The sequence below is a fragment of the Rhinoraja longicauda genome, chromosome 29, assembly GCF_053455715.1.
Source record: "Rhinoraja longicauda isolate Sanriku21f chromosome 29, sRhiLon1.1, whole genome shotgun sequence".
In the NCBI taxonomy this organism is placed as follows: Eukaryota; Metazoa; Chordata; class Chondrichthyes; order Rajiformes; family Arhynchobatidae; genus Rhinoraja; species Rhinoraja longicauda.
In genome coordinates this window covers 3,330,392-3,354,024 of record NC_135981.1, presented here as the reverse complement: position 1 = coordinate 3,354,024, position 23,633 = coordinate 3,330,392, and the positions used below count along the sequence as shown (strand labels likewise).

The 23,633-nt window shown below is 51.7% G+C and overlaps 1 protein-coding gene across 5 annotated transcripts in view; it reads left to right on the top strand.

The window, feature by feature from the left end:
- srcin1a (SRC kinase signaling inhibitor 1a) overlaps window positions 1-22,994 on the top strand; it is a 227,511-nt gene extending 204,517 nt beyond the window's left edge. The window contains exons 20-25 of one of the 5 annotated variants that reach the window (XM_078424673.1): window positions 781-936; window positions 2,583-2,696; window positions 5,628-5,702; window positions 10,617-12,182; window positions 15,054-15,170; window positions 21,201-22,994. In XM_078424673.1, the coding sequence (XP_078280799.1) occupies window positions 781-936; window positions 2,583-2,696; window positions 5,628-5,702; window positions 10,617-12,182; window positions 15,054-15,170; window positions 21,201-21,215 (2,043 nt within the window). In that variant the 3' untranslated portion in view covers window positions 21,216-22,994. Of the gene's footprint in view, window positions 1-780; window positions 937-2,582; window positions 2,697-5,627; window positions 5,703-10,616; window positions 12,183-15,053; window positions 15,171-18,002; window positions 18,091-18,406 lie in introns of all 5 variants that reach the window. The other 4 variants (XR_013549122.1, XR_013549123.1, XM_078424674.1 and 1 more) reach the window with 4 other exon arrangements.
- The last annotated feature ends 639 nt before the right edge of the window (window positions 22,995-23,633 follow it).

Below are 23,633 nucleotides of genomic sequence, written 5' to 3'. Positions count from 1 at the left end.
GAGGTCCTTCTGCAGTTGTACAGGGTCCTAGTGAGACCGCACCTGGAGTACTGTGTGCAGTTTTGGTCTCCAAATTTGAGGAAGGATATTCTTGCTATTGAGGGCGTGCAGCGTAGGTTTACTAGGTTAATTCCCGGAATGGCGGGACTGTCGTATGTTGAAAGACTGGATCGACTAGGCTTGTATACACTGGAATTTAGAAGGATGAGAGGAGATCTTATCGAAACGTATAAGATTATTAAGGGGTTGGACACATTAGAGGCAGGAAACATGTTCCCAATGTTGGGGGAGTCCAGAACCAGGGGCCACAGTTTAAGAATAAGGGGTAGGCCATTTAGAACTGAGATGAGGAAAAACTTTTTCAGTTAGAGAGTTGTAAATCTGTGGAATTCTCTGCCTCAGAAGGCAGTGGAGGCCAATTCTCTGAATGCGTTCAAGAGAGAGCTCTTAAGGATAGTGGAGTCAGGGGGTATGGGGCGAAGGCAGGAACGGGGTACTGATTGACAATGATCAGCCATGATCACATTGAATGGCGGTGCTGGCTCGAAGGGCCGAATGGCCTCCTCCTGCACCTATTGTCTATTGATTAGCGTGGGCATCAACGTTTATGGGGAGGAAGCACAAAGTGCTGGAGGAACATGGGGTGGCGTAGTGGTCCAACTGATGGCGGGACATGGGCCAAGCTCAGGCAGATGGGACTTTAGTAGATGGGGCATCTTGGTCAGGATGTGCAAGTTGTGCTAAAGGGCCTGTACGTCTCTCTCACCCTTCCCTTGGCAGAAGGCCGACTCTGACGAGACAGACATGCAGAGGCCACACGTCAAGCTGCGGAGAACCATGTCAGAGGCCAAGCCCCCACCCACCCCACCGCCCGTGGTTGCCTCAGGCGTACGGGACGACGAGGATGAAGAGGACAGGATCATGGCGGAGCTGGAGGTTGGTGTTGACGTCTGTGGGTCAGACTAGAGGATTGGCACTGGGCTGCCCTCAAACCAGGGCCTTAGCTGACACCAACGTGTTGACAAAGGAGGCAAACGCTCAGCCACATTTTATGTTTGGGAACTGGTTCTTGCATGTGCCGGCTTCTTCCTAGAAGTTGTCAGATGGCGACGGCAGGCTGGAGATCAGCGGTGGCCATTGAAGGCACCTTCGTGGTAAGTGAGGTGGGTGAGGGGTCCATGTTGGTTGTGACCCCACCCTAGGATGAAGACCACTGTCTACCTTGATGCAAACGTTCCTACTCTGGGGCATCTCTGCCTTCAAGACGATGGCTGGTCAAAGCTAGTGGACACTCCATGAGAACCTCTTTGAAATGTCAGAGGCACCGACCGGTCACCCATCAAAATCCAGGTGCCGGCACATGGAATTAGAGAGAGTCACACAGCGTGGAGAAAGCCCCTTCGGCCCATCAAGTCCGCACCGACCATCGATCACCCCGTACATCAGGACTATCCTACGCACACTAGGCCAATTTACAATTTTTCTTACCAAAGCCAATCAACCTACAAACCTGCACGTCTTTGGGGTGCACGAGGAAACTGGGATACCCGGGGAAAACCCACGCAGGTCACGGGGAGAAGGTACAAACTCCGTACAGACAGCGCCCGTAGTCAGGATCGAACCCGTGTCTCTGGTGTTGTAAGGCAGCAACTCTACCGCTGCGCCACCGTGCCATCCCCACTTCGTCCCGCCAAGCCCGGGTAACAACTTCGTAGCTTTCAATTTGCTCATCTCTCATTTTGGAAGCAGGTAGAGCAGCTGCCTCACCACTCCAGAGTCCTGGGTTCGATCCTGACCTCGGGTGCTGCCTGAGTGGAGTTTGCACGTTCTCCCTGCGACCATGTGGGTTTCCTCCGGGTGCTCCGGGTTTCATCCCACATGGCAAAGAACGTTCGGCTCTGAAGGTTAATTGGCCTGTGTAACGTGCCCCTGGTGTGTAGGGGGTGAATGAGAAAGTGTGGTAAGGTAGAACTAGTGTGAACAGGTAATCACTGGTCGGTGTGGGCCGAAGGGCCTGTTTCTGTCCTCGATCTCTAAACTGAATAGTAGGGGTCTGGATTAGGAAACAAAAACTGCAGATGCTGGTTAAAATGGAAGGTGGACACAAAATGCTGGAGTAACTCAGCGGGTCAGGCAGCATCTCGGGAGAGATGGAATGGGTGACGTTTGGGGTCCTGACCCTTCTTCAGACTGATGTCGAGGAAGGGGGCGGGACACTGAAAAGTCACCCATTCCTTCTCTCCAGAGATGCTGCCTGACCCGCTGAGTTACTCCAGCATTTTGTATCTACCGTGGGTGTAGATTAGTTACCTTTGTGTAACAAACTGCCCTGTTGCTGGTGAACCTGTACAACACTGCCCCTGCCGTGAGCAGTACAGGTCAGACCTGCAGCACTGTGGTCTCGAGCCCTGGAGTATCGCTGGGAGACACCTAGACCCTTGCACTGATTCATTGCACATTGGATGGACCGCTTTGTTAGAGATGCACATCTCTTCGGAAGAGAAGGAGGGGGGAACGTGAATCCTGCGGATTTATTTATTATTTTTGTCTCTTTCTTTCTTCCCAATTTTCTGGTCCGTTAGGTGTTTGAGAGAAGCTCAGTGCCTGCTCCAGGGTGGGGAGCTGTAAGTGGACAGGGTCTGCCCGTCACAGACACCAGGTCTTGCAGGCTCTGCCCAGCTGCCAGACAACAGAAGGTAAAGCCAGGCGACTTCAAACGTCTTCTGAGCACGACTCTTAACTCGCCTGCTTCCAGCACCCTGACTAACCTCTGATACCAGCACCCCTGCCCTGACTCACGTCTCTCTCACCCCTCTGCTCCCCCACTCTGGGCCGCGGAGACCCTGCACGCTAGCGGCATTTCACGGCACGTCCTTCCGCGACCTTTCCCACGAGGCAGCGCCTGGCGTTGATGAGAGACGCCAGCACGGTGGCGCAGCGGTAGAGTTGCCACCTCACAGCGCCAGAGACAGCGGGCGCCGTCTGTACGGAATCCGCATGTTCCCCCCTTGACCCGCGTGGGTTTTCTCCTGGTGCTCCGGTTTCCTCCCACACTCCAAAGACGTGCAGGTTTGTAGGTTGATTGGCTTCTGTAAATTGTAAATTGCCACCTAGTGTGTGTGGGATAGAGTTAGTGTGTGGGGATCGCTGGTCGGCACGGATCCACCGGGCCGAAGGGCCTGTTTCCGCGCTGTATCTCTAAACTAAACTAAATGGCCGTGGATCAACACAGTCGTGTTGAACCGTGGTGGCATCTATGGTTCGAGGAGGTCTGACCCACACACCCGCCCCCAAACGTGGGCAGTGCCCAAGGTGGCGAGCGGTCCCTCAGGGAGGAAGTGACCTTCACTGCCGGCCTCACCACGTCACCTCCTCACACGGACCAGGGCAACTGAGGTCCCAAGCAGTGAGATCCAACCCCGACCCATGGAGAGAGCTCCCAGTAATGCCAGAGGCATGGGAGGATGGGTAGGCCATTCAGCCCTTCCATACTCTGCACGCCTTCCATCACACCTGTCGTGAATCCGGCCTAGTCCGCCTTGGCCCACACCATCTCCCAGTTGCCAAACATTTTAACTCCCCGTCCCATTCCCACACTGACCTTTCTGTCCTGGGCCTCCTCCACTGTCAGAGTGAGGCCCAGCGCAGGTTGGAGGAGCATCACCACATAGTTCACATGGGCATCGTACACCCCAGCGGTGTGAGTAACTCTAATGTCAAGTGACCCCTGCTAGGGTCGCCAGCTGTCCCGTATTAGCCGGGACATCCCGTATCTTGGGCTGAATAAGTTTGTCCCGCACGGGACCGCCCTTGTCCCGTATTAGTAGGGTTGCCAACTTCCTCACTCCCAAATAAGGGACAAAGGGTGACATCACCGCCCCACGTGACCTCACCCAGCCAGCGGCCACGTGCTCCCGCTCCACCAATGGCGGCCTCCCGGGCCGGGAGGCGGGTTGCTAGGCAACCTCCGTTAGGCGGCTCCCGGGCCTACACTGTCCGGGGTTGCTGCGGTCCCCGGCCTACAGTCTCCGGGCCTACAGTGTCCGAGCCTACAGTCTCCGGGCCTACAGTGTCCGGGCCTACAGTGTCCGGGCCTACAGTGTCCGAGCCTACAGTCTCCGGGCCTACAGTGTCCGGGCCTACAGTGTCCGGGCCTACAGTGTCCGGGCCTACAGTGTCCGGGCCTACAGTGTCCGGGCCTACAGTGTTCGGGCCTACAACGCCGTCCGGGCCTAATACTGGACAAGGGCGGTCCCGTACGGGACAAACCAATTTAGCCCAAAATATGGGATGTCCCGGCTAATACGGGACAGTTGGCAACCCTAGTTAATGCCTCACCTTAGTGGGCATCACAGTTCCACTGTCCACATCCTTGCACTCCCCTCGTCAGCACTTCCTCCCCATCCAACGACGAGCCATCACGGACTCCAGCCTTCCTGAAGTCATCTGTTGCCCGCCCTGACTTGTTCTGGCATTTTCTCCCCAGTTTCTCCCCACCCCCCCACCAGATCTCTGTCTTTCAGCCTGGAGAAGGGTCACCCACCCATCCATGTTCTGGGGAGATGCTGCCTGACCCGCTGAGTGACTCCAGCACTCAGTGTCCACCTTCCACACAATTAGACCGTTCAGTTGTGCAACCAAGCCCTCGGCAGGGGCCGCTGGCACCACCCAACTCTTGTACCCTCTGGGGTGACCGACCCTCATGTTGTGCCCTCTGCCAGGTCACCCCCACCTGGGCAGGCAATAGTTCGATCCTTGCGTCTGGTTCCCAAGTCATAGTTACTGTCAGACCCATTTCACAGTCACACAGGAAGGAAACAGGCCCTTCGGCCCGACATGCCCATGCCGACCAACATGTCCTATCCAAGCTCATCTCCATTTGCCTGCGCTTGGCCCATATCCCTCTACACCATTCCCATTCATTATTAGTTAGCTAGCTCTCCCTGGATCCCACCCACTACAACCTTCCACAGCAGCCAACCCTGCAGAACCTTGTATCAGAAACATCGGAACAAATAGTCGTTTCTCTAAATACCTCCTCCCTGCTCCCTAATTCCTCGCCTGCATCCTCTGACCTCTTCCTCACTAACATGGCACCTCCCTCAAACGCACGTGGGTCAAGGGTCAGACAATGGCATGTGGCCATTGGCCAAGGGCCTGGCAAGAAACTAACCATAGGACTACCTTTCCATTCTCTCCATCCCCTCTCCCCTCCCCATCCCCTCCTCCCCCCACCCCACTTCTTCCGCCCCCCGTCCCCTCCCCCTCTCCTCCTGTCCCCTCCCCCCATCCCCTCTCTTCCCACCCCCTCACCCCCGCCCCCTCTCCTCCACCCGTCCCCTCTCTCTCTCCCCATCCCCTATCCCCCCCGTCCCCTCTCTCACCCCACCCCACGCCCCCCGTCCTCTCCTCCAACCGTCCACTTTCCCCCTCCGTCCCCCCTCTCTCCCCCTCAGTCCCCTCTCTCTCCCCATCCCCTCTCCCCCATCCCCCCCCCATCCCCTCTCTCTCCCCATCCCCTCTCTCTCTCCCCGTCCTCTCTCTCTCCCCCATCCCCTCTCCCCCCCATCCCCTCTCTCTCCCCATCCCCTCTCTCTCTCCCCTGCTCCTCTCGTCCTCACGAACAGACGGAAACACACTGTGTGAGACTAGGAGGGGCTGGCATGATGACTGATGGCAGAGCACGATGCCACACTAACCAGGTGCCCAGTGGCATGATTTTTGAACTGCTACCCACACCCTCCCCAAATTCCACCCTCCTTCCTCACATCTCTCCTTCAATGATGCACATTTCCTTGTGATCTGGGCACTGGCACGTTCTCTCTGTCTTCTGTCTAAACTTTCTCAGCTGCTGCTTGCAAATAGTTCAATGAAGAAATTCTTTGATTATAATGGTTGTGGGCCAGTGGAACTAAAGATATTTAATGTGGTTCCACTTGACATAGCTTGTTCCTAATTAAATGATTTAAATTGCAATATCAATGGGTGCTAACCTTTCCATTCCTACTGTTCCATGTCTTTTGCATCCTGTCGTCTTTTTGCTTCCAGTTCAGTCCAATGTCTAGAAATACACCTTGTTTAGACTAGCTGTGGGTGTGTGGGTTAGGGGTTGCCAACTTCCTCGCTCCCAAATAAGGGACAAAGGGTGACGTCACCGCCCCACGTGACCTCACCCAGCCAGCGGCCACGCGCTCCCGCTCCACCAATGGCAGCCGCCCGGGCCGGGAGCACGAGGTCACGTGGAGCGCGGGGCGGTGACGTCACCCTTTGTCCCTTCTTTGGGAGCGAGGAAGTTGGGGACCCTACTAATACGGGACAAGGGCGGTCTCGTGTGGGACAAACGAATCTCGCCCAAAATACGGGATGTCCAGGCTAATACGGGACAGTTGGCAACCGTAGTGTGGGGTACAGTCACTTGCCCATGGCTAGTGAATCGTAGCTTGCCACTTGCCCATGGCTAGTCAATTGTCTAGGATGGACAAGGAAATCGGAGGGATATTCATTTGGGCAGTGAACTGGCCATATTCTCGCTGCTACAAAACAAAGAACTGCAGATACCGGTTTTTATCAAAGGCAGAAACTCAGCGGGTCAGGCAGAATCTCTGGAGGAATAGAGGGTGGGCTCACTTTGGGTGGGGAACCCTTATTCAGACCTGCCTATTGCTGCCAGTTGCTGTCCCACTTGCAGGCTTGTCGTTGTGAGCTTAAACGTCACGTTTCAAAAAACCCTTCCCAGAGAAACGTCTGGATAGCTTTTAAAATTGGCTGCATGTAACGACATAAACCCAGGAGGGTCAGAGCAGAGATGGTTGGAGTCTGGTCCTGACAGTCGGAGATCTGGGAGTTTGTGGGGCGGTGAACATGCTGAGGGTGAGAGGTGGATGAACGATGGTGAACGTGCATTGCCCAGGGAATGGGGATGGTGAGCAAATGTTAAGACAGGGAGAGAATCGGGGAACTGTGTTGTTTGTTGCAGGGGTCCCGGGATTGTGTGAGTGCAGCGGCTTTGGAGTTGCATGGGTGCAAGGGTTTAGGGGTCGCATCAGTGCAGGGGTTTGCGTTTGCACTGGAGCCGGGGTTTGTGGTTGCACTGGAGTGGGGGGCTTGTGGTTGCACTGGAGCATGGGGCTTGTGGTTGCACTGGAGCATGGGTCTTGTGGTTGCACTGGAGCATGGGCTTGTGGTTGCACTGGAGCAGGGGCTTGTGGTTGCACTGGAGCGGGGGGTCTGTGGTTGCACTGGGGGTTGCATCAGACCATGGGGTTGGGGGTTTTGTGGGTGCAGGTTTGCACTGGAGCAAGGGTGTGGAGGCTGCATTGCTGCAGGGCGTGGAGGCTGCTTTGTTGCAGGGGTTTGGGGGCTGTGACAGTGCAAGGGATTGGAAAGGATGCTTGGGTGCACATGTTTCCGTGTGCATTGGTGCAAGTACAGGTGGAGGAATGCAGTGGGGCGGTTGTTCGGGGAAGTGCATCAGTGCATTAAATGGAGACGAGTGCTGGAGTTTGGTGGTGGCATCGCAGCAGAGTATTTAGACACCGATTGTTTCAGGAGTTTGGGAATGAGGCGGTGGCACACGTCTGCTGATTGCGCTGGTCGCAGCAGTATCGCCTGGCGATTGGTGCATGCGTTAAATATTTCGTCCGCGCAGTAGTTTGTGGATTGCTTTGGTTGCAGGAGTTTTCATTAAAGTTGCACGTTTGTGACCGGCGCGTGTTTTGGATGCTGTGGTTAGGGCTTGTGTTGCGGCATTTGATGCATGTCTGTGGGATGCGTTTGGTGCATGTGTTAGGAGAAATGCATTGGGGGGGGCTGGTTTTGGTGCAGATGTTCCCGGTATTTCATGTTCATTTTAATTGTTCAAGGTGAACCCACACCATTTTCATAGGTTCGTAAGTGATAGGAGAAGAATTAGGCCATTCGGCCCATCAAGTCTGCCCCGCCATTCAATCATGGCTGATCTATCTCTCCATCCTAACCCCATTCACCTGCCCTCTCCCCATAACCCATTAATAACACCCTTATTAATCAAGAATCTATCTATCTCTGCTTTAAAAATAACCACTAACGGCCTCCACAGCCGTCTGAGGCAATGAAGTCCACAGATTCACCACCCTCTGACCAAAGAAATTCCTCCTCATCTCCTTCCTAAAGGAATGTCCTTTAATTCTGAGGCTGTGCCCTCTGGTCCTAGACTCTCCCACTAGTGGGAACATCCTCTCCACATCCACTCTATCCAGGCCGCTCACAGTTTGACGTTTTATTTTTCCTTATGCTGTTCCGTGATTCTTTCTCTCTCCTTCCGACCCCCAGAATTAGAGAGGGATTTGGGGACAAAGGTCCTGATTGATCAGATGGTCGACCGGGAGACAGAGTTGCCCAAACCACCAGAGTGCGAGATTTCCTCTCTGGTGGAATTGCTCATGTCACATTACGATGAATTTGATTGGTTTTAATGTATGAGATTCAATTGAATTTCCAAACAAATCACCTTTGGAGTCAATGAAGATCAATAAAAATGTCAGAGAATATTTTTTCACAATTCTGTTTTTTTAATAAAAAATTACAAAATCATTTGATAAAACTAACCAGGATTCACAGCTATTTGCATTCAGATAATTCACCGACAGCTGATTTTGTCCTAATGTGTCATTATCATTTTCCCACCGTGTCTCTGGCTACTACCATTGCCTGTTGTACCGGGGGAATGTGCAGGAAGGAAGTGCAGATGCTGGTTTACACCAAAGATAGACACAAAATGCTGGAGTAACTCAGCGGGACAGGCAGCATCTCTGGAGAGATGAAATGGATGACATTTTGGGTCATAGAAACGTAGAAAATAGTTCAGAAAAGAAGAATGAGAGGCGATCTTATTGAAACGTATAAGATCGTGAGGGGCCTTGATCGGGTGGATGCGCTAAAGGTGTTTCCGATGATCGGGGAGACCAGAACTAGGGGGCATAGTCTTAGAATAAGAGGGGGCTCTTTTAAAACTGAGATGAGGAGAAACTTCTTCACTCAGAGGGTGGTTAGTCTGTGGAATTCGCTGCCTCAGGGAGCTGTGGATGCAGGAACGTTAAATAAATTTAAAACAGAAATAGATTGTTTTTTAATAGACAAGGGAATTAGGGGTTACGTGGAGCGGGCAGGGAAGTGGACATGAGCTATGGTTAGTATAGTAAGACCTGAGTAATCTCCTGGACAAGTTTCGATCGCCTAGCTTGGGGTCGGAGAGGAATTTCCCGGATTTTTTCCCCAAATTGGCCTGGGTTTTTATCCGGTTTTTCGCCTCTCCCAGGAGATCACACGGTTCTTTTGGGTGGCAAGAAGGGCGATAGTGGGAAGGGGGTTGGGGTAGGATCAGCCATGATCGTATTAAATGGCGGAGCGGGCTCGAGGGGCCGGTTGGCCTACTCCTGCTCCTATTTTCTTGTGTTCTTGTGTTCTTGTGCAGGAGGTGGCCATTTGGAGCCAGCACCGCCATTCATTGTGATCATGGCTGATCATCAACAATGCCTTCTCCCCATATCCCTTGATTCCGCTAGCCCCGAGAGCTCTATCTAACTCTCTTTGAAATTCATCCAGTGAATTGGCCTCCACTGCCCTCTGTGGCAGAGAATTCCACAAATTCACAACTCTCTGGGTGAAAAGGTTTATTCTCATCTCAGTTTTAAATGGCCTCCCCTTTATTCTTAGACTGTGTGACCCCTGGGTCGAGTCGATAGTCAATAGTCAATTTTTATTTGTCACACACACATAAATGCGCAGTGAAATGAAAGATTACCCACAGTCCAACAACAAGAGCAATAAAAATACGCAATAACTCACACAATCACAAACCAACACCAGACAAAAAGAAACATCCATCACAGTGAGTCTCCTCCAGTCACCTCCTCATTGTGATGGAAGTCCAGTCTGAAGAAGGGTCCCGACTCGAAATGTTACCCGTTCCTTCTACCCAGTGATGCTGCCTGTCCCGCGGAGTTGCTCCACATTTTGTGTCTGCCTTTGCTGTACATGGGGAATGTTGGGCGTGAAGATCACACCCTGTTCAGATTCACCTACCACACACTTTCCCTCACACTCACAGTGGCCCAGAGAGATTTGCGAGAACAGGAGTAAGAAACGTTCTTTAGAAGTTTCTGACGTTGCCTAAATAAGCAGATGGGCGACGACAGGTTTGCCAACTGTCCCGTATTAGCCGGGACATCCCGTATTTTGGGCTAAGTTAGTTTGTCCCGTACGGGACCGCCCTTGTCCCGTATTAGTAGGGTTGCCAACTTCCTCGCTCTCAAGTAAGGGACAAAGGGTGACGTCACCGCCCCGCGCCCCACGCGACCTCACCCAGCCAGCGGCCACGTGCTCCCGCTCCACCAATCTTACTGAATTAATAATATATCCGTTGATTCGGTCAGAGTCCCAACATTGTGAACACAGACCACTCACAGGCATCGGGAGCAGTCACTGCTAAAGGTTGACCACCCACTCCATCTCGGCTCTTTCCCAAATGTCCGACCCCTGATGAGATGCTTGCCCTCAGCTCTAGGTGGCCGTGGTGATTGGCGCTGACTAAACCCTCTCTTGTTCCCTTGTGTGTTCCCCACCGTCTGCGTCTGTAGGAGATTCGAGTCCTACTTTGTCCGAGCCCCGCTCAGCTCCCTCAGATCGTGTTGACCGCGTGCAGATCTGACCCCTCCAGCCCTCCCGACCCCGGCGTGCCCGAGCCGACACTCGCTGCAGAAAGGGGCGGAGCCTTTGGCGATGCGGAGACGCTTGGTGAGACCATGGGGAGCGTTGGAAACGCCCATCCATCTCCTGCCAGGAGCCAGTGGGACAGGTCCACTCCCCAAACCCAGACACAAGACGTCCAGTCCTCCATGGTGTTGGAGGAGTTTGCGCTGCTGGAGGCTGCCCTGGTCCAGGATGTCCACACATGGACACATTCCCCATCACCGGACCAGCCACCTGCACAAGCCCAAGAGAAGCTCCTGGCCATCTCCCCCTTCTCTCCTTCACACCTTCTCTCCATTCACGAAGAGGCAGCGAGCCCTGCGGCCTTTATGGAAAACCAGATCCAAGCTTTATCCGGGCGGCAAGTTCAGGCCATTGTGCGTGAGGAAGGTGAAAATGGTTCTTCTTCAAAGGAAGAAATGTTGGGGACTCTGCAGACTCCAGCTGATGAAACGGAGGTGACGGACTCATCATTGGACAAGGAGCCAGTGGTTGTTGTACTGGAAGAACCTGCTGATGAAACGGAGGTGATGGACTCATCATTGGACAAGGAGCCAGTGGTTGTTGTACTGGAAGAACCTGCAGACATCAAGAGACTTTCTACTGTTTACGAGGATCACAGTGAACAGCTTCAGATGGTGAGGGGAGATTGTGTTGAGGAGAAGCCGGCTTTGTCTGTTCCCCGTGAACCTCCAGTGGAGTCTAGACCGGTTGACTGGCCCTTCCGCTCGGTGTCGAGAGACTGCACTTTCTCAGGGAAGCCGGAGGACCTGAATTCTGAAACTGGTGGCTGTTCAGGGGGGGACCCTGGCTGCCATTCTCTCCCGGACGCCGGGACCCTCGAGGATACGGAGTTGGGAGATGGGAACTCCAGGAACGTCGAGGTCTCTTCACCCAATCGGCAGCCGAATGCCTTGGCAAGAAAGTCCTTGGGATCTCGGCCGGAGACGGGCCGGAAAGCCTTGCAAGTCGTCGTTTACGAAGAGGAGGAGACATTCGACAGAGTGACAGGTCGAAAGCAGACGGAGGTGAAGAAGTTGAAGATCAAGGAGATCGAGCAGGTGAGGAGCGGCTTGCCCAGGGACCCGGCCTCTGCTGCTGCCTTGGCACGGACAGAGGAGATCAAGAACAGCACCTACAAAACGATGGACAGCCTGGAGGAGACCATCAGGGAGTTGGAATCGACCATCTCCCAAATCAGCCAACATCCATGCACAGACTTCCTGGGCCCCGCTGAGCTTCTGCACGTCTCGAACACCTGGGAGCAGAGAGAGAAACCCATGGACACGCCCAGCGACCCAGCCGCGGAGAGAGGGTGGGGATTGGGGCACGATGCTGCACATTCCAAGGACCCATCATCTCCTGTGAGCCCTGACTCCATAAAGACCACATCTCCAACCAAGGTCAAGCCGAACCTTCTCCCCAAACCCCAGCTGCTGCCGACGGATCCAAAGGTTCAATTTTCAATTGTCTACCCAGTCTTCAATTGTCTAGCTCTGGAACTCTGCCCCCTCTGCTCCTCTCTGGGCCTCTGCCCCCTCCGCTCCACTCTGGGGCCTCTGTTCCCCTCCACTCTGGAGCCTCTGCCCCGCTCCACTCTGGGCCTCTGCCCCCCCTCCACTCTGGGCCTCTGCCCAACTCCGCTCCACTCTGGGCCTCTGCCCCCCTCCACTCTGGGCCTCTGCCCCCCTCCACTCTGGGGCCTCTGCCCCCCTCCACTCTGGGGCCTCTGCCCATCTCTACACTCTGGGCCTCTGCCCCCCTCCACTCTGGGCCTCTGCCCCCCTCCACTCTGGGGCCTCTGCCCCCCTCCACTCTGGGGCCTCTGCCCCCCTCCCCTCCACTCCGGGCACCCGTACAGCCTCCTGTCTCTTTGCTTGACACTCGACAGCCGGTCACCTGGAATTGTGGCCTTGAGTGGGAGGAGGGTTGGCCAGGCTGGTACTTTCTTCTTTAGAGTAGAGGAGGTTGAGAGGTGACTATCTTGACCTTATTGGGCCTTACCTGGGCTTACCCGGATCAGACACGCGCCAGTACTTGTGGACTTTGGACTTCTCCTTTGTAAACAGCACCAGGGTACAGTGACTGTGTATGTGTGGGTTTTGCAGAAGGATTTCACTGATAATGAAGGACCATTGAACTTGATACAAGATCATGAGGGATCATGGATAAAGTGAACACTCATACTCTTTTTCTCAGGGTAGAAGATTCTAAAATTAGAGGGCAATTAGTGGCATGTTTGGGCAGCGGTGGATTCGCTGCCTTCCAGCACCGGAGACCCGGGTTCGATCCTGACTACAGCTGCTGCCTATACTGAGTTTGTACGTTCTCTCTGTGACCTGTGTGGGTTTTCTCCGGGTGCTCCGGTTTCCTCCCACACTCCAAAGACGTGCAGGTTTGTAGGCTAATTGGCTATGGCAAAGATTGTAAACTGACCCTCGTGTGCGTAGGACAGGGCTAGTGTGCGGGGATATCACTGGTCGGCGCGGACGCGGTGGGCCGAAGGGCCTGTTTCCGCACTGTATCCTGCAAACTGAACTAAACTAAAGATGAGAGGGGAGAGATTTCACTCAGAGAGTGGGGACTCTTTCACTCAGAGGGTGGTCGATATCTGGAGCGCATTAACAGGAAGCTATAGGACAGATACAGTTATGGCTGATAAAAGCTACGTGGACAGATGTATGCAGAGGAAGGGATCAGAGGCCTAATGTCCAAATGGGATGTGCCCAGTATGCTAACTTGGTCGGCACGGACAAGGTGGGCCGAAGGGCCTGTTTCCGTACAACTCCAACCTGATCATAGAACAGGCCCTTCGGCCCATAATGTCTGTGCCAACACAAGGCCCAGGTTAACTCATCTCAGGATGCGCATTGAGACCGGGTGGAATCCTATGTCGAGACTCTCTCTCTGAAGCTCCCGGCTGCCTCCTGACGTTTGCTTCTCTCCTCTGGCCTGCCCTTTGTTTCTCTCTGGTGCCAGTCACAGCAGGCCCTTCGGCCCCTCTCTCTCAGTCTGCCCGGTGCCTGCTCCTGAGGGACTCCTTGCCAACTAACATCTCCAGCTCTCTCCACCAAGCTGAGCCTCCGATCTCCTGCTGTCGTCTCAGACTGAACTCCATCTTGTCACCTTCTCTAAGTCTCTGCTCTTGCTGTGTGACTCTGGCTCTCCGGAGAGAGGGGGGAGCGGGGAGGGCAAGGGGCTGGCTGGTGGTGTGCAGGTGGGCCAGGGATCCGGGTTCAATCCCGACTACGGGTGCTGCCTAAACGGAGTTTGTACGTTCTCCCCGTGGCCTGCGTGGGTTTTCTCCAGTAGCTCTGGTTTCCTGCCACACTCCAAAATGTGCGGGTTTGTGGGTTAATTGGCTTCTGTAAATTCTCCCTGGTGTGTCGGAAAGTGCTAGTGTGTGGGGCGATCGTTGGTCGGCACGGAACTGCTGGGCCGAAGGGCCTGTTTGCGCGCTGCATCTCTAAACTAAACCTAAAGCTCGTGACTCCCTGGAATTGAGGGAAGTAGTCGTGTTGATCGCACCTCAGCTCATCAGCTGCCGACCGCCTTCCAGAGAAGTCGGAATAAAAAGGAACTGCAGATGCTGGTTTACACCAAAGATGGACACAAAGTGCTGGAGTAACTCGGCCGGTCAGGCAACATCTCTGGAGAACATAGATGGGTGATTTTCAGGTCCAAAACGTTACCTATCCATGTTCTCCAGAGATGCAGCCTGACCCGCTGAGTTGCTCCAGCATTGTATCTATCCAGGAAAGGTGGAATGTGCTGGGTTTTAACCCTTCATCGGTCTTTGACAGATGGATTCTCGAAGCTGCCTTCAGACAGCTGCAGCCAAACAGCTGAAGTGTGTAAAATAATCATTGCAGTTGTTGGGAGATTAACAAGCAGGGCTGTTATCTCGGCCGTGCTGGGATTGGCGGAGGTGAGACCAAGGTGGTTCAGCCCTGGAGAGCAGAGGACAACCCCTGTCCCGTCCCCTGGGTCTGGATGGAAGGCCCACCATAGACCAGCCCCCCCCACCCACCCACGGGTGATGTTGCCACTGGAGGGGGTTGTGATGGGGGTGGGAGGGGGGGGGGGGAACGTCGGGAGAGCGTTTCCCAGTGGGAAGGGTGTGTCGGGGTTGGGTGGGGGTGGTGGAGGGGTGTACACTGGGGGAGGGGTGTCCCCCAGGGGGGGTGGACACGGCGGGGGGTGTCGGGATGGGGGGGTGGGGTGGAGGGGGGTGCACTGGGGGGGGGGGGTGGAAGGATGTACACTGGGGGGGGGTGTGCACTGGGGGAGGGGGGTGACCTGCTGACTGTGTCTCTGTTCCCCAGGGTGGGGGCCGGATGCCCATCCCACCGGCCCCGAAGCTGAAGCAGCAGAGCTGCGAGAAGTTGAAGCACAACAAGCAGCGGGAGGACTACCTGAAGCTGCACCAGGGCTCCCCACAGGTAGGCCCCACTAGCCACGGACCACTAGCCACGGGCAGCCAGGGCCCTAGCAGGTAGGCCTAGGGTCGCCAACTGTCCCGTATTAGCCGGGACATCCCCGTATTTTGGGCTAAATTGGTTTGTCCCATACGGGACCGCCCTTGTCCCGTATTAGGCCCGGACGCTGTAGGCCCGGACACTGTAGGCCCGGAGGCCCGGGCGCTGCCTAACGGAGGTTGCGTAGCAACCCGCCTCCCGGCCCGGGCGGCCGCCATTGGTGGAGTGGGAGCACGTGGCCGCTGGCAGGGTGAGGTCACGTGGGGCGCGGGGCAGTGATGTCACCCTCTGTCCCTTATTTGGGAGTGAGGAAGTTGGCAACCCTAGGTAGGTCCCAATAGCCAGGGGCCACCAGCGTTGCTCACAATAGCCACGGCGAGGGAACCTGCCGCTTCCTATATCCCTCCCTATTTCGCTCCTCATCCCTCCTTACCTGACACCATTTTGTCTCCTTTTCAGGAGACACGGTTCCTTTGTCACTCACTCCTCAGTTCATACGTTATAGGAGGAGAATGAGGCCATCAAGTCTACCGCCATTCAATCATGGCTGATCTATCTCCCTCTCAACCCCATTCTCCTGCCTTCTCCCCACAACCCCTGATCAAGAGTCTATCAATCTCCTTAACAATATCCACTGTCTTGACCTCCACAGCCGTCAATGTCAATGAATTCCACAGATTCACCACCCTCTGACTTAAGAAACTCCTCTTCGTCTCCTTTTTGTTCTGAGGCTGTGCCCTCTAATCCTAGACTCTCCCACTGGTGGAAACATCCTCTGCACATCCACTCTGTCCAGGTCTAGGATTGCACGCTTGCGCACACACTCACACACGCAGACCCGTGTGCACAAACGAGGGCAAACACACGCGTGTGCACAAGCGGATACGGAGACAGGTGACCCGCACGCAGACATGCGTGTAAACGCAGACCGGCCCGGAGGGGCTACCAAAGCGCTCTGGGTTACCTTGCCCCTTCCTTAAGTGACCGTCCAGACTCACCCCACCCGTCGCCATTGTTCCCGCCACAGGCTGGCCCCGCTGCAGTGGTCAAGTCCGCGCCCGGGCGGTACGTGAGAGGCACCACGCACTGTCCACGGGCCCCCTGGGGGAATTCCGGGACCGCTGGGCACCACGGGGGGGGGGAGTGGTAGAAGTCATCCTCAATAAGGATTGTAACATAGATGTATAGTAGTTTATCTGGTATATTTGTCTGTGTTGTATTATGGGGGTGGATTTTGTTTAGTTTTATTTTGTACTGTAAATATTATTGTTAATAATTGATCAAATTATTTTTGGTTCAAAATAAAGAAACGTGGTCAATAAGTGTCATAGTGGAAACGCCCTTCGGCCCACCTCTCCCATGCTGGCCAAGATGCCCCATCTGTACAATTCCACCCTGCCCAAGCTTGGCCCATATCCCTCCAAACCTTTTCCTGTCCATATACCTGTCCAAATGTATTTTAAATCTTTAGAAAGGCACGGTGGCGCAGCGGTAGATTTGCTGCCTCACAGCGCCAGAGACCCAGGTTCGATCCTGACTACGGGTGCTGTCTGTACGGAGTTTGTACGTTCTCTCTGTGATCACGTGGGTTTTCTCCGGGTGCTCCGGTTTCCTCCCACACTCCAAAGGTGTGCAGGTTTGTAGGTTAATTGGCTTAAATAAAATTGTAAATTATTCCCAGTGTGTGGGATAGTGTTAATGTACGGGGTGATCGCTGGCGGCGCGGACTAGATGGGTTGAAAGGCCTATTTCCACGATTAATTGGCCCTAGTGTGCGTAGAGAGTGGATGAGAAAGTGGGATTAACACACAACTAGTGTGAATGGGCGATTGATGGTTAGCGTGGACTCGAGGGGCTCGTTTCTACACTGTATCTCTAAACTAAACTAAACATAGGATACAGTGCCTGGTACAAATCGTTGATATATACTGTGAACAGTTAGATCCTCAGCAATGAACCTTTCTTCCATCCCGAGAATTATCCATTTATTCCCACTTGGTCCTGTGCCGTTTCCTCCCACACTCCAAAGACGTTCGGGTTTGTGGTTGACTGGCACTCCGTAAACTGCCCCTAATGTGTGGGGAGTGGATGAGAAAGTGGGATAACGTAGAACTAGTGTGAAGGGCTGATCGATGGTCAGTGTGGACTCGGTGGGTCGAAGGGCCTGTTTTCATGCTGTATCTTTCAATCAGTCAATCAGACCTGACTATAAGAGGCACAGAGTTATCTGGAGGTTTTGACCATCTCAGGATGAGATGCTTTTGGACCAGTTAGATTAGATTCAGAATTAGATGTGTGGAAACAGGTCCTGTTCGTGCCTAATTCCATTTGCACTTCTGAAGTTTCCTGACTGCCTTAATGCGGGAAACAAAATGTACGTCAGGAAAGACCAATGACCATGGGAATCGTCTGTAAGATAAATAAAATGTGGGATAACTGGCTGGACCAGGGATATGGCAATAGCAGAGGGAATAAGAGGGAAAATAGATACAAAATGCTGGAGTAACACAGCGGAAAAGGCAGCATCTCCGGATAGAAGGAATGGGTGACGTTTCGGGTTGAGACCTTTCTTCAAAATATACCTGGACCCATACAAGTTTCACCTGGAAAATGGGTTCCATGGAATAAGTAACTGAAATAAACACAAAGTATTAGAGTAACTCAGCGGGTCAGGCAGCATCTCTGGAGAACATGGATAGGTGACTTTGAAGCCGAAACGTCACGTGAGCGTGTTCTCCAGAGATGCTCCCTGACCCACTGAGTTACTCCAGCACTTTGTCTTTTTTTGTACACCAGCATCATCTGCACTTCCTTGTATCTCCCAAGTAACTGAATTACTTGGTTGGGCCAAAGTTCCAGAGAAAAAGACCAAGAGCACAGAAAGGTAGGAACGTGAATCCTTGAAACTCCTTTGTAGAGCAGTCACATGTGGGATTCGTATCAGAATCTGTAACTGTGGCTAAACGGTGTCACTCCCTTCCTCTGAGTCTCTGTGCCTGTGTAGTCATTCATTGACTCTGGTCCTCTGCTGTCTACAGTTGTCTTTGTATGGCCACTGATGTTCAGTGTTGGTTTCTTGTCTAAAGTAATCGTTGTTGCAACCAATGTTAGATTCTAATTGTTGATTTCTTGTTCTCCCCCCGTTTCCCCTGCTCCCCCCCCTCCCTTCTGTTCCCTGTTCTGTTCTATGCTTCTTGCAGTGAGCTTCACGTCTCTTCCCTTCCCTCTCTGTAATGACGAGGGCACATTTTGTGTGGCAGGCTCAGAGGACTTGCCACAGTCAGCCACTCTGACAAGACTGTTTGCCTCCCTGGATCCTCGACGACCTCAGACTATTGGGTTTGGGGGGTCCTGTCATTACTGCTGCTACCGAGGACGACCCCACACCCTGAAATCACCCTGTTTCTGCTTCCGCTCCCTGTCCCCAATGTCGTTACCTAACTGTGCCCAGAACGTGCCCTGCTCCTGCCCACAGTGCGGTCTCACGCACCCTGCTTCCATACCCACTGCCAGGGTAGTGCCCAGAGGGGTGGTCACTGACTGAGATCCCCCAGTCACCCTTTCCATCCCTCAGCCCCCACCACCTCCCCAACACTGGCTGATTCTTCTCCTGTTCCTGCCCCTCTTACCTGAACCTCGGCAACCCAGAAGAGAATCAAAGGAGCCATGTCCTCACCATGTCCCCTGCTTTCTCCCCCTCTCACCCCCTCCCCTGCTCTCTCCCCTCACCCTCTCCCTCTTCCCCTTCTCTCCCCCTCTCCCTTCTCTCCTGCACCCTATTCCCTCTCCCTTGCTCTCACCCCCCTCTCCCCCTCTCCCTGCTCCCCCCACACCCTCCCTCTTTCCCTTCTCTCCCCTTCTCCCTCCTGCCCCCTACTCCTCTCCCCTCACCCCCTCCCCTGCTCTCTCCCCTCACCCTCTCCTCCCTAACCCCTCCTCTCTCTACCCTCACGTGCAATGCCATGTCTTCCCATCCCCTCTCCTGTCTCTCCCACTCACTCCCTGCTCCCTCTCTCTCCCATCTGCTCTCCTTTCCCGTCTTCCCCATTTCTCCTCGCACGGTTTCCTTCCTTCTCTCTCTCTCCCTCTCCCTCTCCCTCTCTCCATCGCTCCTCTCCACCCCCCAGCCATTGCAGTCACGAGGCACTGTGCGAAGAGGAAGACCCCTTGACCGAACGTGCTCGACGTGGGACCTCCATGCCGGCCAGCACTCACCAGCCAGTTGCCCGCTCTCACGCCAAGATGCCAACTGCCGTCAGAGCTGTAGTTGTGTTAACGTAGCCATTACTATTGAGAATAGCACAAGCAGTTTACAAAGGTTTTACCGCAATAGATGTGAAAAGAATATGACCCACTTCACTTCACAAACTCTGCACAAAATTCTCATCACTAGACATGTTCTGTGCATTTTACATTGGAATCTAGAGAAGCACAAAGATATCTTTTGCGTGCCAAGTCGGTGATGTGTGGCACGGTGGTGATTTGTGCTGGGTCCACCATTTAGTGAAGGTGTACAAGCCACACAGTGTGTGCCCACAGCCTGCACCCGCCGCCTGAAACCTGACTACATCTGGCACTCTCCACTCAAGGGCAGCCCCTTAGCTTTAACCCTCTACTCTATCCTACACCAGGCCAGTTATAATGAAGCGCAGAGGGAGGGGTGGGACTTGCGTTTTTCTGATGTCTCGCCTCGCTCGGCACGTTTGTTGCAATGTATCAGGAGCCCCCTCCCCACTGCCTGTTAACCTGAGAGCATCTTGTGTTGTGTGACCGATTGGATCTCAAGATCGCACAAGAGAGAGCCCTCAGCACCGGTTGTCCATATTAGGATCACATCTATTTTGTAAACTAAAGATTAGCACAATAGTTCTAATGAACTGCTCAGAACTAGAATGTACAGTGTAAAAGTAACCAAGGGCACTTTGAATTTCCCTTCAATCACCTCCTGTCATTTTCAATCTTTCCAACATTTTCTCTTTAACTCGGTTGGACCCCTGCCTGCCTTACTCTCCCCTCTTGCTCCTGATCTCAGTTCTCCTGCTCACACTCTCCCCTCTTGCTCCTGATCTCAGTTCTCCTGCTCACACTCTCCCCTCTTGCTCCTGATCTCAGTTCTCCTGCTCACACTCTCCCCTCTTGCTCCTGATCTCAGTTCTCCTGCTCACACTCTCCCCTCTTGCTCCTGATCTCAGTTCTCCTGCTCACACTCTCCCCTCTTGCTCCTGATCTCAGTTCTCCTGCTCACACTCTCCCCTCTGTCCGGCTGGCGTAACACATTATTATAGCTCTGAAATGCAGCTTGCATCTTGATGTCGACTTGAAACAGTCCACAGTGAAGTCCAGTTGTGTTCAGTAGTTGTATTATTGTATAGTGGGTCAACCACTGTAAACTGGATAATGAACTTTACCATAAAATAGCTTAAAAATACCACAAAAACAATATTTACAAAAGCACAGGATTTAAAAAAAAATAGAATATGAAGAATGATTTATTTCTGTTAAATCAATATCTAGAAGTGCAGAGTATTTATCACTGGCAGAGTCAATGTACCACTTATTCTTTTTGTATATTGTCTTAAAGAGTTTTTGTACAAAGAATTGTATTCACAAAGCAATTAATTGGAATTGCAGTAAGTTTCTTTACATTTTAAGTGAAGTCTTTTAATACTTTGTATTGAGTTTGTGTGGTTGTATCTGACTGCTTTTGTGTACGACTATCCGTATCTGAATGTGGCTCGTGAGGAAGGGTATGATCCCATAGACTGACCCCACTGAGTTCCCACTCTCAGGACAAGATCACAGGGACCACGACCAACACATCTTCCATCCTGTTAAAAAAAAAAAAACTCTCTTTAACAGCTGAGAAAGATCTTTCTGTGAACAAGTTTAATTAAAAGGATTTTCGATGATCGAGGGTGGGTCTTGTATGTTCAGTTCCAGTGCTCGCTTTGTCAATATCAAAAACCAATTGAATGTCTTCTGTCTATACTTCAGGAGACGCAGAATTAATTGGAGACGGGGGTCCCTCGTTGACTGTTTTATATTTACAAGCATTTCAAGCGAGTCTCTCTCTGTGTAGCTGGTGGCAACAAAGTCGTGCTGATGAAGAGGAAGCGTTCCCTCTTTTGTATTGTCAATGAGAATTAATGCAATATCTGTTTTACTTGGTATTCTCTGTGCCTACAACCCTTTTGAAACGTGTTCAACTGTGTGAGTGAAAGATAACACAAACCAGCCAGGTGGCCAAGAGGGTTTGCTGATTAAAATTCATTCCGTTAGTCCTGCTGAATTCATGCGTGGCCCTGCCTTGCTCAACAATCCCTCCGTTTCTGCAAGGTTCAAATGCTTCCAAATCTTTACCCTGCCTGACCGGGTGGGGAGGGGGAAGGAGGGGTTTAGAGAGCACATTCTGTCCCAGGGAACATAAAACATCTGCTTTGAAATTGTACTTTGGAATATTAAATGACAGACAGCAGTTCTGAAATGTCAGCATAAAAGATTAGATTTTTAGTGTTTCCAAACAAAGGATAAGGATTAGCACAGGGGAAGGGTGCAAAGAATTTGCCACGTCCAGTTTAACCTGTTCATATTACTTTCCCGAGCAGTTCATACCACAATGCAACCATTTGCAGTGGGGAAATTGGCAGACTACGACCAATGCAGAAGGTAACTAGTTCAAGGTTTCCAACTCAAGGCTGTGAGATAGGCTCTCCTGCTGAAATCTCTGAGCTTTTGTCCCAGCAAGATACCTTTCTGAGTCTCAGACAGCCCTGTTAGTGTTGTGTCAGTAGCAGAACCAGTTTGAAGCACTAAAACACAATGGGGGTTCTCACTGTGCAGACCTGACGGCTGATTTATATACAAACCCTTGTTTCCCTGCACTGACGTTTCCTTGTTTGTACATAAGCAACCCACCGTTACCCTCAGCATACTTTTAAATCTTTTATTTAAAATTATTTAAAACAAACGGAAGGGAAAATCGAGCCAAAAATATATATATTTTTGAACATTCCAACAATGAGTGCAATTCATTCCCCCCCCTCTCACTGAAAGAAAACTAAACACAAATCTTAACACAGTCACGTCAAACTTCAAGCCAGTGGCCTTTGCGAGCGCCAGATGGCATCTTCACCTTCAGTTTAAATTGTTTTAAGTTTGGTTTAAGACTGGGAATGTCCGTCTGCTGGCGACTTTATCCTTCCTCATTCAATTAAAAGGCAATGATTGTTTCAAGATGTATATAAAGTATGTGTTTAGAAGAAAAAAGTTTAAAAAATTCTATTTAAGCAAAATGTAAAAGTGAAAAAATATAAAATGCCTTTTTTTTTGCCTTTTTTATGCATTGATTTTTTTTTTACATGAATGTGACATTTTTCATAGTTTCCTGAACAATGTGTCAGCAATCATATAAAACACTTTATCAACTCCACTTTACTCCTGCTTTTAGATAATAAAAGATTCTAAATAATATGCATGTATATGCTAAGAAACTGCACGATGCATCTAGATTAGTGTCTGTGTGTGAATCTTCTAATCTAAAGAAATAACGAATGTTTAAACCTGGATACAATAGGAACATTTCCGTTTATAGACTGTGCTTTTTTCCCCCTCCTGATGCATGTAGCTTTACTGATTTATCGGGACGAGGGGTGATTGGTTATTGTATTGAACATATCTACAGAGTTTTGTAAGGGGAGACCTTCCATTTGTAGAGTAGTGAGGTGTGTACTGAAAGTCAATGCCATGACAATCTGTAATTAATGTGGTTTCTGTGAAAAGATTAAATAAAGGGATTGCATTTTTGTAAAAGCATTTTAGATTTCTCCTCATTGCCTGCCGTTTCTTTATTCCAGTCATCTTGTAAAGCTCTTCACATATTCTTGAGCTCCTTTGATTCTGCAGTGGGAGCAAAGTTTTCTAAGTCTAACAAGCCAGCTCACTTGACAGAAATTCACCGTTACTGTAATAATGTCTGTGGATTTCATTGTTTAATCCGAGTGATAGCTGTACGTACTAACGATACAATATCCCTCGACTATTCTCAAACTAAACTACAACACTAGAGGGAAGGCTAAAACCACAAGATCTACTCCTAATACGCTGCTTTCCTTCTAAAAATAACCCCACGCAACACACTAGGAAGTTATACGGGCGATCAATTATTTAGAGATTTATACAGTTTAAATTTAGCCAAACTAATACTCACTTTCTTGGTCTTCACATCTACAAAATAGTTTCCTGCTAGTTGTACATGTACACATCTCCATTTCAGGCACCAGTGATTGGTAACCTATTAAATTGTACTTATTATTTATTACTTATTAAGCATTTAATATGCATTCATCTGGCACCCTATCTATAACCCGAGAGAATGTGAACAGTGTGCAGTGTAAAGCACAAAACGAATCTAATCATCTATCAAAATGT